Source organism: Schistocerca nitens, chromosome 12, assembly GCF_023898315.1.
Source record: "Schistocerca nitens isolate TAMUIC-IGC-003100 chromosome 12, iqSchNite1.1, whole genome shotgun sequence".
Classification (NCBI taxonomy): Eukaryota; Metazoa; Arthropoda; class Insecta; order Orthoptera; family Acrididae; genus Schistocerca; species Schistocerca nitens.
Window position 1 is genome coordinate 41,921,529 of NC_064625.1, and position 17,489 is coordinate 41,939,017.

General features: G+C 39.6%; 1 protein-coding gene across 6 annotated transcripts in view; it reads left to right on the plus strand.

Moving 5' to 3' along the window:
• The window catches only part of LOC126215053 (bifunctional purine biosynthesis protein ATIC), a 102,504-nt gene that overhangs the window by 22,547 nt on the left and 62,468 nt on the right, over positions 1 to 17,489 (plus strand). For all 6 annotated transcript variants that reach the window (XM_049941698.1, XM_049941699.1, XM_049941696.1 and 3 more), the window contains exons 3-5: positions 4,159 to 4,362; positions 15,809 to 15,964; positions 16,843 to 16,975. In XM_049941698.1, coding sequence (XP_049797655.1) covers positions 4,159 to 4,362; positions 15,809 to 15,964; positions 16,843 to 16,975 — 493 coding nt within the window. The remainder of the gene's footprint in view (positions 1 to 4,158; positions 4,363 to 15,808; positions 15,965 to 16,842; positions 16,976 to 17,489) is intronic.

Below are 17,489 nucleotides of genomic sequence, written 5' to 3' on the forward strand. Positions count from 1 at the left end.
ATGGAATTTTTAGAACATTTGGGATGGGGTTTTGGAGAAAATAATTTCTAAATAACCAAAAAATTTAAGATTCTTTCATCTTCATGTACAAATATTTTGACACTTTAAGAATTTCATGCATTAATATCATAGCTGATAGTTAGCAGTCCTTCCACTTTATCATTTCTCAAGACAGTTAACTTCCTCTGACTATTCATATTTTGAAAACATAATTTTAAAATTTTCCAAAAGTTTCAAATTTTCATATTTTATTTTTTTAAATACTCAATTTTTCCTTTCGTTACAACATTTTCACAAATACTCTCATTTATAGAAGTCTGTAGTGTTTTAACAACTCATCATAAAATCAAAATATTGTAGCTTTGGAGAGGTATCATGTGGAACTACAACATTTTTTTTTTTCAGCAAACTTTGAAATAGTGATGCGACACAGTCACTCTTGACCTGACGGATTTGAGGTGAAATCCTCCTTTAGCTTTCAACATCTGTCTCCACAATAGTAATCGGGAGAAGAACTGCTAGGTGTCAAGGCTAGCACGCAGCAGCATCTTGACCCTCCTGGAGGAAGTCCGAATTAACGCACTTGTTGGAAGGATTCATTGTCAGATGTAGAAGTAACTCAGGGTGTGAAGGGAAGTGTGTTGGGACCCTTGCTGTTCATGTTGTATATTAATGACCATGCATACAATATTAATAGTAACCTCAGACTTTTTGCAGATGGTGCAGTTGTGTGTGATGAAGTACTGTCCGAAAGAAGCTGCATAAATATTCAGTCAGATCTTGATATGGTTTCAAACTAGCGCAGTGATTGGCAATTTGCTTTAAATGTTCAGAAATGTAAAAATGTGTATGTCACAAAATGAAAAAAACATAGTATTCTGTGACTATAGTATCAATGAATCACAGTTGCCATCGGCCGATTCGTACAAATACATGGGTGTGACCCTTTGTTGGGATATGAAATGGAATGATCACATAGTCTCAGTTGTGGGTAAAGCACAATCAGTTCACAAAGGAGATTGCTTACAAATCACTTGGGTGACCCATTCTAGAATATTGCTAAAATGTGTGGGACCTGTGCGAGATAGGACTAACAGGAGGTATTGAACATATACAGAGAAGGGCACCACTAATGGTCACAGGTTTGTTTGACCCATGGGAGAGTGCCGCAGAGATGCTGAAGAAACTGAACTGGCAGATTCTTGAAGATAGATGTAAACCATTCTGAGAAAATCTACTAATGAAATTTCGAGGATTCTATGAATATAATACACCTCTACGTTCCACTCGCATAAGGATTGTGAGGACAAGAGAAGAGTAGTTACAGCATTCACAGAGGCATTCAATCAGTCATACTTTACATGCTCCATATGTGAATGGAACGGGAAGAAACCCTAATAACTGGGACAGTGGAATGTACTCTTTGCCATCCATTCCACGGTAGTTTGCAGAGTGTAGACGTAAATATAGATGTACAAGGCAGTTCCTTGTAGCTCCAGTCTTCTGCAGGATGGAGTGAAGTCAGTTGGCAGAGGGGCCGGTGCCACATGTGAAACTGTCACTCCTGCCTCCCTGTCAATGCCCTGCATCTGTCTTTATTGCCACTCAATGTCTAACACTTATACCCATGCCTTAAAAGTGTCTACCCCTTTGTCTCAGTTAAAGTTGTATCCTGGTCTTCCCATTGCTTGGACTCTAAAGAGCTTGTACAGGATCAAACAACTTGTGTAAATGTACTATGTTTCCCAAACATTTGAAGTGGATGGTATCTGTCCGATATGCTTGTCAAACCTATGTTATGTTTGACATCTTTGTGAGAAGTTTCGATTGAAGGAAAGTTTGACAAGATGGAAGAAATTATTTGTGTTAATGGTTTGCCTCTTATGTATAGTGAAAAATGGTTCTTTTACAATTTATCTTGTTGTATCGTGAGTTTCCACATGATGGAAACTATGATCAAGAGTAAAAACAAAACAGTACTGATATTACCAGAATGGTACAGTTATCATATATTTCCCAGCCATATATTATGTAGGAAGAGGTTCTGAATGGAATAAATATTGTACCCATTAAAGTGGGAGTGCAATGAAATAAAAGGATTCAAAGTTCTCATGGGTGGTGCGGCCTATCTGTACCTATGTTGTGGTATTTTAATGAATTGTCATTAGAGGAGCAGGTAGAAGATACTAAATTTTCTCATGCATGTCTTCTTTTTCAATGTGAGGGCAAAGTAACTCTGAACAAGTTGTTAAACGTTTCACTGTCCATCTGTGGAAAGCTGATGTAATCATCAGTTTCAGAGTGTAACATTTCCACTACACAGGTTTTCATGTAAATATTTATAATTTTAAACCATTCCCTATACCAGCATCTTGTTTCCTTCCTCTTTAAACACGGTGTCAAAGTCAGTGACTGCTTTGTCTACATTTCTGATCATTCTTACTATTGAGAAAATACAAGCACGAGCAGTGTCTGCTTCAAAGTGAGGTTAAACTAACAAACTGTGTTTGTATGTGCACAGGCTTGTTTGACAAATCCACAGCTAGTTGGGCTCATTTAACAAACAAGTTTGCTCATTTAAGGGTACCTTTAATATGAAATCATATGGGCCAAGACCTCAGTTTTTTCAGTTTGTGTTTTATGGTCATTCTCTAGGCAGGATTCAAACATGGCTGACTACTCGAGCTCCCTTTGCTTGACAAGTCACAACTGACTGAATCGTTTGGCCTCTAAAGATGCTGCTGTACCTACAGAGAACTGCATATATACTGGACAGTTAAAGACCTGCATTGTCATGAAGGCCAGTGGAAGTGGGCTGGAACATCAGTCACAATCTATGCCTCAAGATTGATCTGTTTTATTTTACCTTGGTGCACATTCCATTCCTTGCCAATGCTGCACTGCCAACTTACTTTCAGGAGATCCTTTCTCTCTTTGGATCTAGTTCAGTACGACACAATCGAAGCACTGTTGTTCAAAAAGCTTTCTTTGCCTATACAGATCTACTTTTGATGTATTTATACCCTGACAGTTGTTTATAACAATGGCTTCAGTTGTTTGGAGACTAACATCCTTGGCTATTGCTGTAGAGGTTCCAGGTTGAAACCCAGTGACCACTTGGAATTAGTGTTGAATGGAATGAGGTGCACAGTGCCTCATGAAGGCCAAATGAGAAGTGCCTCGAGAAATAACCTGTGGTAATAACGTCGAAGCCTTAAAAGCAGTTTCAAATTGAAAGGCCATCTGTGAACCACATCACATTGTTACTTTTGTTATTGTTGTTATTAATAAACATTTTTATATTGCTTCCTAGCCAGAAGAGTTTTTTTAATGTCTTTTGGAACTTGTGGAATTACTTTTTTTTTTTGTACAATTGTGATCATTTACTAAGGTGAAGTGCAGTTTCCCACTATGGTTTTTTATTTTATTCTTTATGTCTGCAAACACAGTCTAAGTTCCCTGCAGTTCTTTCTTGTAGTGAACATGTAGTCTCAACTACATCATTTTTATGTTCCTCATTCACTTAGAGTTAGATTACTTTAACTCAGTTAACCATTCAAAATATATTTTCCAATTTTCTTCATTACATATCACCAACCGACTCGGTTTCCCCCACATGCAAACTTCAACAGCCACATTTGTCCCCCCCCCCCCCCCCCCCCCTTATGCCAAGGAAGTCAGCACTATCTCATGTTGGAATGCTGCAGTCCACTGAGCTTTTATGGCCTCACCACAACGAATAGTATTACTTCAATAAATTATAGTTGACATTATTATTTCTTTTTGGCTCCACGTCATTCAGAGGTAAGGAATCGTAAGAGATGCCACGCATCGTGGGTGCCATGGGTCACTGCAAACTGTCTCTTGTGTTTAGCAGCTATCTATTATGCTATCTCCAGATATTGATTACTTTTGTGTTAGTCACCAAAATCTTGTGGCCCTATGTATTCCATTCTGCACTTTCTGTAAGTCTTCCTCACTTTCACTTAAAGTGGTTTGTTAGTAGAAAATTTTAGCATTGTTATCTATTCTTCTAGCTCCTCTCTTTCAATTTTTTGGTTGAAGCATATTTAATATGGGGTACAATCGAATATGTAGATCAAATAATGTGAAAATCTAAGTACTTTGTAGGAGTCAACAGAATTTTTATGATTTCAGCTCTTTTGAGTGTCTCCGACAAGACGGGCCTGGTCTCCCTGGCGGAAAAGCTGCACTCCCTGGGTCTGACTCTGGTAGCATCTGGTGGAACGGCCAAGGCACTGCGTGACGCCAAGCTCGCAGTCAAGGATGTGGCAGAAATTACTGGCGCACCTGAAATGCTGGGTGGGAGGGTGAAGACTTTGCACCCGGCAGTGCACGGAGGTGAGTGGATGGGTTGAGCAGGACACTGCCTTTAGATTCAGTAAACATTCTGCACTTCGTTTCTAAAGTGTATTTTCCACTGGAGTTAGTGGAAATGAACACAAGCAAACAAACATTCAGAGAACAGTTCACTAGTGTGTACTGACATTAATTATAATTACACTGTCCACTCAGATTAATGTGACCACCTATCAAAACCCTCAAATTTCCACCTTCGCAGTGCGAGATGTGCGGGAAAAGTTACGGAAGGTACCGACGAGTATGTGGAGCCGTGCCGACTCCAGTGCTGTGGTCAGCTGTGCTAGGTTTCTTGGTTGAGATTTATGGCATGAACAGTCAGTTTGAGGTGATCCTACAGATTCTTGATTGGGTTTAAATGAGGGGAGATTGGTGGCCAGGGGAGCACGGTAAATTCATCCCAGTTCTCTTCAAACCGTGCGCGTACACTGTTAGCTGTGTCACACATTGCATCGTCCTGCCGGCGGACGCAATTTTGCCGAGGTAAAACAAACTGAATGTAGGGGTGGACACGGTCCGCAGCGATATATGCGTGCTTACAGTCACATAGAGAATGCCAAGAAAACACACTTCCTCCCGGTTGCGGGGTGTTTGCTTACAAACATTTCGTGCTGTACATGCCAATAGCCATCTGTCTGATGGAACATAGTATGTGATTTACCCGAAATGACCACCTGTTGCCATTCGGAGTGCATCCAGTTGAAGTACTTCGGTGTGAATCCCAGCCTTCGTCACTGATAAACAGCAGTCAGCACGGGTGCACTAGCCGGGCACCTGCTGCAGACGCCCGTACTTGGCAGCCTTTGCTGGACGGTTATTATTGAGACATTGTCGGTTATCCCTCAGTTGGGCACAGTTGGTTGCTCAGCGGTTGCGTGTCTGTTTGCCTGTACACATCTCCACAGCTATCACTGACCCCTGTCATCTGTGGCACGTGGTGCCCACAGTTGCCTCGGCACTGGTCTCGGATAGTGCATTTTGCTGAGCACAGTATACTTTAACTACAGTGACATGCAAACAGTTGACAACTTAGCCATTTTGGAAGTGCTTCCGCCCTTGGGCCGAAAGCCAATGTAATGCCCTTTTGGATGTCAGATATGTTGCTCAATTTCAACATTACAGCAACAACTGCACTGTTTTCTGCCGACATTCTTTATATACCCTCCATTGCGAGTGCAGCCATCTGTCACCTTTGAGGAGCTAATGCGTATTGACATTGAAAATAGATGGCGGTTACAATAACGTGACTGAACAATGTATGAACAGTTGCAGTAAACCTAAGATCAAAGTCACCCTGCATCAGTAGTATCCACATTCAGTCATTAAAAAAACATAATTTTCTTTAAAATCAGGAAATACTTACAAAAATTACAATAATTTAAAATTTACAACTGCTGTTGAATTTGGTTGTCTGCACCTCTATTACTTGCTTGGGAAAGAGCTACATAGTGGACCTCCCTTCCATCAGTTGTAATTTATGAATGACGTATGTGCATAAAAATACTCTTTGGAAGCTTGCCCATTATCTAATACATGTTTTCTTAATTTACCTTGGAATTTTAGTTTTTATGATGGAAAGTCTGTTTCAACATTGTGCTGACATAAACAGCACACTATTCAACAGATCAGTCTGTTACCTCAATCTTTGTTTGCCTTTCACATTTGTTTGTTTTGCCAACTCACAGCCAATTTATCAGTATTTCAGTCTTAGATCTTTTGTTATGCTACAGATCAGTCTGTCATTTAAACCAAGATTTGGGGAGGGGGGGGGGGGTAGCAGGATGGTCCAGTATCACACTTTAATCTAAGGTTTTGTTCATATATTGAAACTTACTTTGCACAGTTCTGTGACAGCTCACTTTGGTGTGTATTCCTATTCAGTCAGTAAAGTTATTTTTGTGCACCATTCCTTTTAAATATCCCAATAGATAAAAAATCACAAATAGGTGGCAGCCACAACTTCTACTTACTGTGCACTCTTTTCCGAAGGCTTCATGAATAGAGACCATGATTGATGAGGCTTGTGACACACAGAATGCAGTAAAATTTGACTACCAGAAACTGCACACAAAACTCTAATAATGTTATCATGGAGGGGAGCTTAAAGCACAACGCGGGGGTTTTAGGAGTACCAGTAGTGATTAGTTTGAGTATTCACATGCTCTGTAAGATGAAACGAAGTTTCATTTTTCATCTTCAGTTAATCAGAGAATGTCAAACACTTTTCTCAAATAACTCAAAAAAACTACAAAAATACTTTTACAAAATTGCGATAATTTAAAAATGACAGTGGATGTTGAAAATGTTTGCCCTTCACGTGTATCTATGCATTTCTTGTGGTCATGTAATTCAAACCTACCCCCCCCCCCCTTCCCCCAATACTGTAACAGTTTACTCTGGTGTCTGGTAGCAACTCAGAGTTGCAGTGTATGGAATGCCAGAGACATATGAGGATGAGCATTAAAGCATTGGAATGCTATGAAAACTTTTTTTGTGTTAAGATCATAACACAGGTTTCATTTAAGGTAATGCCAGAAAAAAAAACTAAAGTTCCACATTATGGCCTGATTGACCACTGTATCATCCTTTGTCGATCGCGTCATTTGGATGTGGTACAGAGGGGCACGGGGTCAAGACGCTGCTCTAGCCAGTCGGCTTTCTGAACATTGGAGCCTCCACTTCCCACTTGAGTAGCTCCTCAGTTGCTATCCTGAGGCTGAGTAGTACGCCATGCTCCAGTTCTCTCACTGAGGAAAAATCCCTGACAGTACTGGGAACTGAACCTGTATCGTCTGCATATCAGAGAAGGATACAGACCATTGAACTATGGAGGCACACATAGTTAAGTAGCTGTAATGCCAGATCCCATAAGCACCTTTGACATCGAGATGTGGTCTAAAGGTAATGGAATTTTTTGTTTTCCTTAAAGAATCTATATTTATTCCAAAATATCAACTTTGTCCTCTTCAAAGTGATCCCCCTCAGATATAATACATTTCTGCCAGTGCTTTTTCCAATCTTGGAAGCTCTTCTGGAACTCACTTTCCGGTTATGGTATTCAGCTCTTTCAGTGATTCTGTTGTTTTCAATGGTAGAAAAAATACTTCCTTTTATGGTTCTCTTCAGCCATGGGAATAGAAAGAAGCTGCAGGGGCCCATGTCAGGCGAATGCAATGGTTGCGGCAACATGTTTGTTTATTGCCAAAAAATCACGAACAAGCCTTGAAACGTGAGCAGGAACACTATCATAATGCAATTTACACGAGTTGTGTTGCCACAGCTCTTGTTGTTCTCTTTGGATTGCTTCACATCAATGGCGCATCAGGAAGTATTCCTTATTGACCATACGACCGTAAGGCAGGAACATGTGATGCACAATCTCGTTGTAATTGAAGAAAACAGTGGTGAAGAACCTTCACATGTGATCGAACTTGTTAAATGTTTTTCAGTTGTAGCTATTCACACAGCTTCCTTTGGGATGATTGGTGTTGTCACACCCGTACAGCTATGTTTCATCACCTGTTAAAACATTCTTTAGAAGTTCTGGATTGTTGTCGACTTTATTCAGCAGTTCCTGAGCAGTGTCCATGTGACTTCAGTTTTGCTCGAAATCCAGCAAACTTTGCTGCTCCACATCTCATGCCCAGAAACTAAAAAAAAAATTTGGTGTGAGTCAAAGGAAATGCCAACATCATCAGCAACCTCTTTGATGGTGACTCAGTGATTTTTCCAGAACCATTTCCGTTGCTCCTTCTGCATTGTCATCAGCAATTCATGTGCTAGGGCACCCATGGCAGTCATCAACTCCTGTTGTACTCGTAGTAGATTCGCCAAAAACTACAGTCAGCATTTTGAATGCAGTGCTGTACTTTATCCTATTTTTCAATAAAATTTGATCCAAATTCTTTAATCCATCTTTTTCAAAAGTAGAAATTCACCAAGCTCTTGAAAACACATACAACTGTTTTTGACTGTCAACAATAAACTAAATGTTCAAAACAATTGAAAATGCAAAATATATCAGGAATGTCCAAACCAACAAGTTAAAAAAAAATCAAAAATTGGATCTATAATCATAGCTAACACTTGGCTTAAGAATCATGAAAGAAGGTTGTATGTGTGGAAGAGGCCTGCGGACATTTGGAGGTTTAAGATAATTATATAATGGCAAGATAGAGATTTAGGAACGAGCTTTTAAATTGCAAGACATTTCCAGGGGCAGATGTGGACTCTGACCACAATTTGTTGGCTATGAAGTATAGATTAAAACGGAAGAAACTGCAAAAAGGTAGGAATTTAAGGAGATGGGAACTGGATAAACTGAAAGACTGAGGACTTAGATAGTTTCAGAGAGAGCATTCAGGAATGATTGACAGGAACAGGGAAAGAAAGACGTAGAAGAAGAATGGCTAGCTTTGAGAGATGAAATAATGAAGGCAGCAGAGGATCAAGTAGGGGAAAAGATGAGGGTTGGTAAAAATCTGTGGGTAACAGAAGAGATATTGAATTTAATTGGTGAAAGGATGAAATGTAAAAATGCAGTAAACAAAGCAGGCGAAAAGGAATACAAAAGTCTCAATAATGAGATTAACAGGAAGTGCAAAATGGCTAAGCAGGGATGGCTAAAAGACAAATGTAAGGATATAGAAGCATGTATCACCAGGGGTAGGATAGATACTGCCTACAGGAGAATTAGATACCTTTGGAGAAAAGAGAACCACCTGTATGAATATCGAGAGCTCAGATGGAAAACCTGTCCTGAGCAAAGAAGGGAAAGCAGAAAGATGGAAGGAGTATATGGAGTGTCTGTACAAGGAAACTGTACGTGAGGGCAATATTATGGAAAGGGAAGAGGATGTAGAGGAAGTTGAGAAGGGAGATATGATACTGTGTGAAGAATTTGCCAGAGTGCTGAAAGACCTAAGTCAAAATAAGGCCCTTGGAGTAATCAGCATTCCATTAGAACTACTGATACCCTTGGGAGAGCTAGCCCTGACAAAACTCTTCCATCTGGTGAGCAAGATGTATGAGACGGGTGAAATACCCTCAGACTTCAAGAATATAACAACTCCAATCCCAAAGAAAGCAGGTGCTTGACAAATGTAAAAACTACGGAAATAATAGTTTATTAAGTCATGGTTACAAAATACTAACACGAATTCTTTACAGACAAATGAAAAAACTGGTAGATGCCGACATTGGGGAAGATCAGCTTGGAGTTAGTAGAAATGTTGGAACACTTCAGGCAATACTGATCCTGTGACTTACCTTAGAAGATAGATTAAGGAAAAGCAAACCAACGTTTCTAGCATTTGTATACTTAGAGAAAGCTTTTGACAACGTTGACTGGAATACTCTCTTTCAAATTCTCAAGGTGGCAGGGGTAAAATACAGGGAACGAAAGGCTATTTACAATTTGTACAGAAACCAGATGGCAGTTATAAGAGTCGAGGGGCATGAAAGGGAAGCAGTGGTTGGGAAGGGAGTGAGACAGAGTTGTAGACTATCCCCGATGTTATTCTATCTGTATATTGAGCAAGCAGTAAAGGAAACAAAATAAAATTTTGGAGTAGGTATTAAAATCCATGGAGAAGAAATTAAACTTTCTGTCAGAGACAGCAAAGGACTTGGAAGAGCAGTTGAATGGAATGGACAGTGTCTTGAAAGGGGCATATAAGATGAACATCAACAAAAGCAAAACTAGGATAATGGAAAATGGTCAAATTAAATTGGGTGATGTTGTGGGAATTAGCTTAGGAAATGAGACAGTTAGAGTAGTAAATGAGTTTTGCTGTTTGTGAAGCAAAGTAACTGGTGACTGCCTAAGTAGGGAGGATATAAAATGTAGACTGGTTAGGGCAAGAAAAGCATTTCTGAAGAAGAGAAATTTGTTAATATGAAGTACAGATTTAAGTGTCAGGTAGTCTTTTATGAAAGTATTTGTATGGAGTGTAGTCATATATGGAAGTGAAAAATGGGCGATAACTAGTTTAGACAGGAAGAGAATAGAAACTTGCGAAATGTGGTGTTACAGAAGAATGCTGAAGATTAGATGGATAGATCACGTATCTAATAAGGAGGCACTGAGAAGCATTGAGGAGAAGAAGAGTTTGTGGCACAACTTGATTAGAAGATAATTTTCTGTATGCTGATTCTTATTCATGTTTTATTCCAATGCAGATGGAGCTTCAGATGTCTTGAATACGTTGTCTAATTCACTTCAGTGATGCACTTGTTGCAGTATAGAAATACTCTGTGGACTGAAATATTTGTGGAAAAGTAGGCAAGTCAAGGTACCTGGAATGATAGTGTGCCACTAGAAATGTCTTCTTTGGTGAATCTATCTTATGACAGGTTTCAACTGGAGTCTGTGCATCATGCCCTGTTCACAAGCAACCTCCTTCATTTGTTTGTATGTCTTCCTACCACTTCCTCTTATTCCCTCTCCTTTTGTCTCTATAATTCTTTGTTGTAGACAATTCCTACACAGTATATGCCACAGCCAAGATTTTTTCCTTTTACTGATCACATTCATGCCACAGCCAAGATTTTTTCCTCTTACTGATCACATTCAGTAATCTTCTTTCTTCTCCTATTCCACTTCATCTTAAGCAATATTCTCCATAGCCCCATTTCAAAACTTTCTGAATATCTTTCTTATTCCCCCCCCCCCTCCCCCTCTCTCTCTCTCTCTCTCTCTCTCTCTCTCTCTCTCTCTCTCTCTCTCAACTGTCCATGGTTCACTCCTGTATAACACTACACTCCAGTCATAACATTTAGCAAGTCTTTTGCTGAGCTCGATTCAAAGTCTTGCAGATGTTAGTAACTACTTCACCTTGTCAAGTGCCCGCATCTCGTGATCGTGCGGTAGCGTTCTCGCTTCCCACGCCCGGGTTCCCGGGTTCGATTCCCGGCGGGGTCAGGGATTTTCTCTGCCTCGTGATGGCTGGGTGTTGTGTGCTGTCCTTAGGTTAGTTAGGTTTAAGTAGTTCTAATTTCTAGGGGACTTATGACCACAGCAGTTGAGTCCCATAGTGCTCAGAGCCATTTGAACCTTGTCAAGTGCTCTATTTCCCGTCTATATCCTTCTCTTTGTTTCTTCTCTGTAGCTTAAGTACCATGTCATTAAACTTCTCAGGTACATGAAGGATTTAGTTGTGCTTTCTTTTTCCCACCTAAGAAATGTCAACTGGAGCTTGATTCATGCTTATTCTCATCTCTTTTGTCTTTTCTTTATTTATGTTGATTGCATACGCCTTGCCCTTTCTTGCAGTACTCTTAAACATCTTCTGTAGCTCGTATGATTCCGTGAACACTGCTTTTATAGTCTTTATCCTTTCTCCTTCAGTTAAAATATTACTTGCATCCTCTATGGCCTTGCTTTTTGTCCATATACTGGGTGAAGCAGCTAAGTCATAACATCATAACATAAGTCATTACATCCCAACCGTAATAGATACAAAGATGCCATTTGGACAGTGAATTGCAGCTGACAGGGACTGCTTGAATACATCACATTTCATGTTTGTGCTATTTTTTATTACAGAGATATGAGGCCATCTTTGGTTTTTTTAAAAAATGTAACCCTATGTTAAATTTTAGCGTAACATGATGGGCTTAAAAAGGCGGTTTCAAATATGTGTATATCATTATATTTGGACGAATAGTTTTTGAGACACAGATACATTCTCGTATCGTGTTCGTTCTTCGAAGCAGCATTGTCCAATGTGACCTTTCTTGTTGTGTAGAGGACATGGTAAACGTCGTGAGTCCGTCCTTACACAAACACCACACCCATTTACCTGACAATATAAATACATACTGTGATATTTTGAACAAAAATTAACTGATGATGTTGCGCAAATATTATTCAGTTATTTGACAACTGTGATACCAAAATAATAGACAATATACAGTATTAAAAAAAATACAAGATGTTAATACATTTTAAGTAACAGAAATACAAATGTAAATGAGGAGGCCCTTATTGGTAACAATTATTTCGTATGTATTTGTTTTTTATTTGAAAATATTTATTATTGATCACAATACGAAGCAAATACGCACTAAGATGCAGAATACATACTGTACATGATACAAAACTTTACTGAAGCATGTGCTAAAAATGCTTCCCCTCTGCTGTAATGGACATTTGTAGTCGCCGTTCGAATGATTTGTGAACGGCTGTGAGGGTGTCACGTGAGATATCAGCGCACGCTTCGATGATACGTTGCTTCATATCGTCTGGCGTACGTGGCATTTGAGCACGCACTTTGTTTGATTGTTCCCCACAGAAAAAAATCAAGAGGGGTCAAATCAGGAGACCGGGCTGGCCACTCCACTTCAGCATGTTGTCCTATCCAACAATCTGGGAACTTTCCATTTAACAGCTCTGTAGCCACATGGGAAGAGTGAGCAGGACAGCGTCATGTTGGAACAACGTGCTCTGATGCATAGTTAGTGGTACCTCTTCCAGCAAAATGGGCAGAATGTTTTGCAGGTACTGTGCATAGTTATTGCCATTTAGTATACCCGGAATGTCGTACTGCCCCACAATGACATTTCCGACAATGCCGCACCACACGTTAACACTCCATGGTTGTTGATGCTGTACCTGTCAAAGCCAATGAGGGTTCTCTAGTGACCAGTAATGCATATTATGTAAATTCACATTACCATGGTTGGTGAAAGTCGCTTCATCAATGAAAAGCACCTATTGAAAAAACGTTGGATCATCTTATAGGCACTGCAGAACAAACTGGCAAAATTCCTAGCAGCGTTCAAAATCCATACCGGAGAGTGCTTGATGTAATGAGAGGTAAAAAGGGTGAAATCTATGCCAGTGCAATATGGGTAGAACACCTCTCTGACTTATACCTCATTCCGAGGTGATATGTTGTGACGAAACAGTAGGGTTGTTATGTGCCAGCATTAGAACGCCCTCTTCATGTACCTCGCCAGTTGCAGTTTTCTGCCTTGTTCTTTGTATGGTGTTCCTTGATCCCAATTCAAGTAGTTTCTTGCAAACATGTGCAAAAAGAAGCTGGTGCGTAGGATGCTCACGATCAGGATACAGCTCTCCATATTGCTTTATTGCTCTAACAACATTTCTTCTGCTTTCACCATACACTAGAAGCATATCTAACTTTTCTTCGTTAGTGTAAATGTCTGCTCCAAGAAACTCTGATGGAAATGTGATGTCTCATTACCCCAGCAGCACATTTATACCCTTCTCTCCAGCTACCTTGTGCGTCACCTTGCGGCGTTATTGAAAAGCAGGAAAACAACGTCTTCCCTGTTAAGTTCCTCATTGGTCAACAGGAAAGGCCGCATTGGACAACGCCGCTTCGAAGGACGAATACGATATGGGAACATATCTGTGTCTCAACAACTATTTGCCTAAGTATTATCATATGCACATATTTGAAATTGTCTTTCTAAGCTCATCATGTTACGATAAAATTTAACATAGGGTTCCATTTAAAAAAAAAAAAAAAAAAAAAAAAAAAAAAAAAAAAAAAAACCAAAGATGGCCCCATATGACTGTAATAAAAAAAATAGCACAAACATGAAACATGAAGTATTCAAGTAGCCTCTGTCCCTGCAATTCACTGTCCAAACAGCATCTTTGTATCTATTGCGGTTGGGGAGAGATAAGGGGTGTTATGACTTAGCCTTCTCACACTGTATGTTGTATAGCTATGATGATAGTGTGCGATGTTCGTTACACTCCTTCTAGTATTCATCTCTTCTCTAGCGTCATTCCCTGCTCACATCACCTTTGCTTTGCGTACATTTCCTTTATTAACCTTCTATCTTTCCAGTCTATACCAACACCTTTTAAAATTCTCAGCAGTATACTCCAGTTGAGTCTTATTGAAAGATTTCTCCCAGTCGATAAAATGAGTAGACACCTTCTTGTTGATTTGTCATTCTTTCTCCAGTCATGCCCAGACAATCTGTAGCACCTCAGGTTCCCTTATTGTTTCTGAACCCACTCTGGCCTTCCTCAATATTTTCCTCAATTTTCTTTTCAGTTCTCCGTAATGACTTAAAAAAACTAATTGTCCAATAGTCTTTGTATTCTTTTATGTTACTCTTTTTTGATAAAGATACTACAACAAAGTAGGTCCTGAGAACAAATTCCTGTGTCATAAACTCCGTTTACTGCCTCAGCCAATCTGGCTATTAAATTTGGACTTTCAGTGCCAAAGATGGTATTCTACGACAGCCAATATGTTCTTTTGCTGGAGCTCTCAAATTGCTTTCTTCAGATCCAATTTCAATATCTTGGGACCTAAGTCTTCTTCACTCTGTCCCTCTTCATCTTTGAAAACCAGTCAGCTGTTACATGCCTCTGCACCGTATAAGCAAGTTCAGTCAACTTGAGCCAAATCAGATAGAAATTGTCTGGGATAATGGAGACAGTCGAGCAGTGAAACATAATGGTGAGTGCTGAATCAGGCTTCGTCTTTCATTGACTAGCATTTATTGAGGAACAAATAATGGAAACTCCACGTTGGAATATCAGCAATATATATAAGGAACAGGAAACTACTGTTACACAATAAGCTTTTGGCCAAAGCTTCCATCAGAAAAGAAAACACACATTCATTCATACAAGCAAGCACACCTTATGCACTCATGACTGCCATCTCCAGCAGCCAGGTCTGAAATGTCTGGATTATGTACCTGGAACACCAGGCATCCTGGCCCGACCTGCCGTTGATGGTGGTCATGTGTGCATGAGGTGTGCTTGCTTGAATGAGTAAATGTGTGTTTCCTTTTCTGAAGAAAGCTTTGGTTGAAAGCTAAGTGTGTAACAGTATTTTCATCGTGCTTACCTGCAACTCAGTGTGTGATCTCTTTGGTGAGAGGAGCAATCTATCCTTTCCCTTGTATTATTAATTGAGGAACAGGTTCATATGATTTGCAACAAGACTGCCTTTAGAAGAGAAGGTGCTTAATTGTTGCTCCCATAATATAGTGACATGCTGCATGGCCATGTGATAACCACTACAGTACAGCTTGCTTCAACATTCTGCAGTTGAATAACAACAAAAAAGTCTGGAAATTCATTATTGTTAAAATAATAGCAATAATATAGTTGTAAGAAGATTAGGGTTTAATGTTCCGTTGACATTGAGATCGTTACAGACTGGGGGGCACCAGCTCAGATGAGGGAAGGATGGGGAAGGGAACTGGCCGTACCCTTTACAAAGGAACCATCCGGGCATTTGCCGAAAAGTTATTTAGAAAAATCGTGGAAAACATGAATCTGGGTGATGGGACGTAGATTTGAATGTTTGTCCTCCCAAATGTGAGGCCAGCGTGCTAACCATTGCAGCACCTCACTCGGTGATTTGGTGAATGAGCTACAGTTAAACATCTTTTACTGAAGTACAACATAAAATTTCCAATGTTTCAGGTATCCTAGCACGTTTAACTGATTCTGATCAAGCTGATCTGAAGAAGCAGGGCTACAACTTGATAAGAGTGGTTGTGTGTAACCTGTACCCATTTGTGAAGACTGTTGCAAGATCTGATGTCACAGTTCCTGATGCTGTGGAAAACATTGACATTGGTAAGTCATCCACTATATGGTATTTTGTTTTCCAAAGTAGCAGGTATCTTCCTAGTGTACTTGGTTAAATTTAGCTGTCAGAGGCACTAATAGCATAAAGCAGCATAGTGATATTATTTTAAGGAATACCACAACCAGCCACTTTTTTATGTATTTTTATTTACGCCAATGTCCATTTTGGGCTTTCACCCGTCTTTTCTTGGCATGATAAATATTTCAATCTTCAGTTAGTACATTGTCAATTTTGGTGCTGTGGCTGGTCTGTGCTGAATAATTGTTTTGTTTGGTTACTATACTTTGCTAGCTGCATAAACGATTGGCCAGAGACACAATTTTGTGATCCAAATAAAGATGTCAGACGCTGATGTGGCAGATACTGCATTGTTTTTGTGCAACATACAAAAGTGTTTGTGCCAGGATTATAAATGGGAAAATCAAAACAACAACAGCAACAGCAAGCGGAGTAGAAAGTAAGGACTTTGAGCGGTAGGCATAGGAAACCCACATTGTGGCTCATGGTGCACTTTGCCAGTTTCAGGTTACCTGTCTAATGGCACCTGGGGGAAACAATCCCCCTCCCCCAAATTAAAAAAAAAAAAAGTGAAATGATGTCATACTCTACTCATTAAGAGACGTCTTTCTCCCCTTGCTCACTACACCTGAGGGGTTACCTCAAGCCAGTCAAGATGCAGAACTGTAATCCTGAGACAGTGTATTCAGCCAGAACATTGTAGTCACACAGGTTGTATATATTGTGTGGGGGCTGTACAGCTTTATTTTTTATTATTATTTTGTGTTGTAGAAATGAAATGTGGATTGGATTACACCTGTAGATTAATTAAATTTTGGCTATAAAGAAGTGGTATGGTGAATTACAGGTGGGGTGACGCTGTTACGTGCGGCTGCCAAGAACCATGACCGTGTTACTGTGCTCTGTGATCCTTCAGACTATGATTCGGTAGTTGCTGAAATTCAGAAGTCGCCTGGCAAGGATACTGAACTTGCAACGAGGTAGTCTGCCTTTCATTTATACTTGGTTACAGTTGTCGTGTGTAAATTTGTAAGCATGTTGTGCGATGTAATTTTAACATTGTGTAAATTTTCATGGTTTGGTAGTAGTGATGGTGGTGTATTTGTCTGTGAAACATTTTGCAAAGTAGTATTAGTCACTGCAAGATACACAGACATGTAAGCACGATTTGACCTAATTTGCATTTCAGTTATATTTCATGATGTGGGCTAGACAAATGCCCAGTGGGCAGGACATTTATGAAAGGGTATTATCCCAAAGCGGTTTAAATGCCCAAAATGTGGGAATTTATTTTTTTAAAAAAAAGAGTACTCTTTAAAGTTTTTACTGCTAGAACGTATAATTTAACAATTGTAATAAGGTATGTAATGATATTCCCGAAGTTAAAAGTTGGTAAATGTTTAAATTTAAAACTACGTATATCATTCATTGTCTTTATTACTAGGAACCAAAGGACAGAAGAGAGAAGCATGGTTTTTTTAACTAGCACTCCAA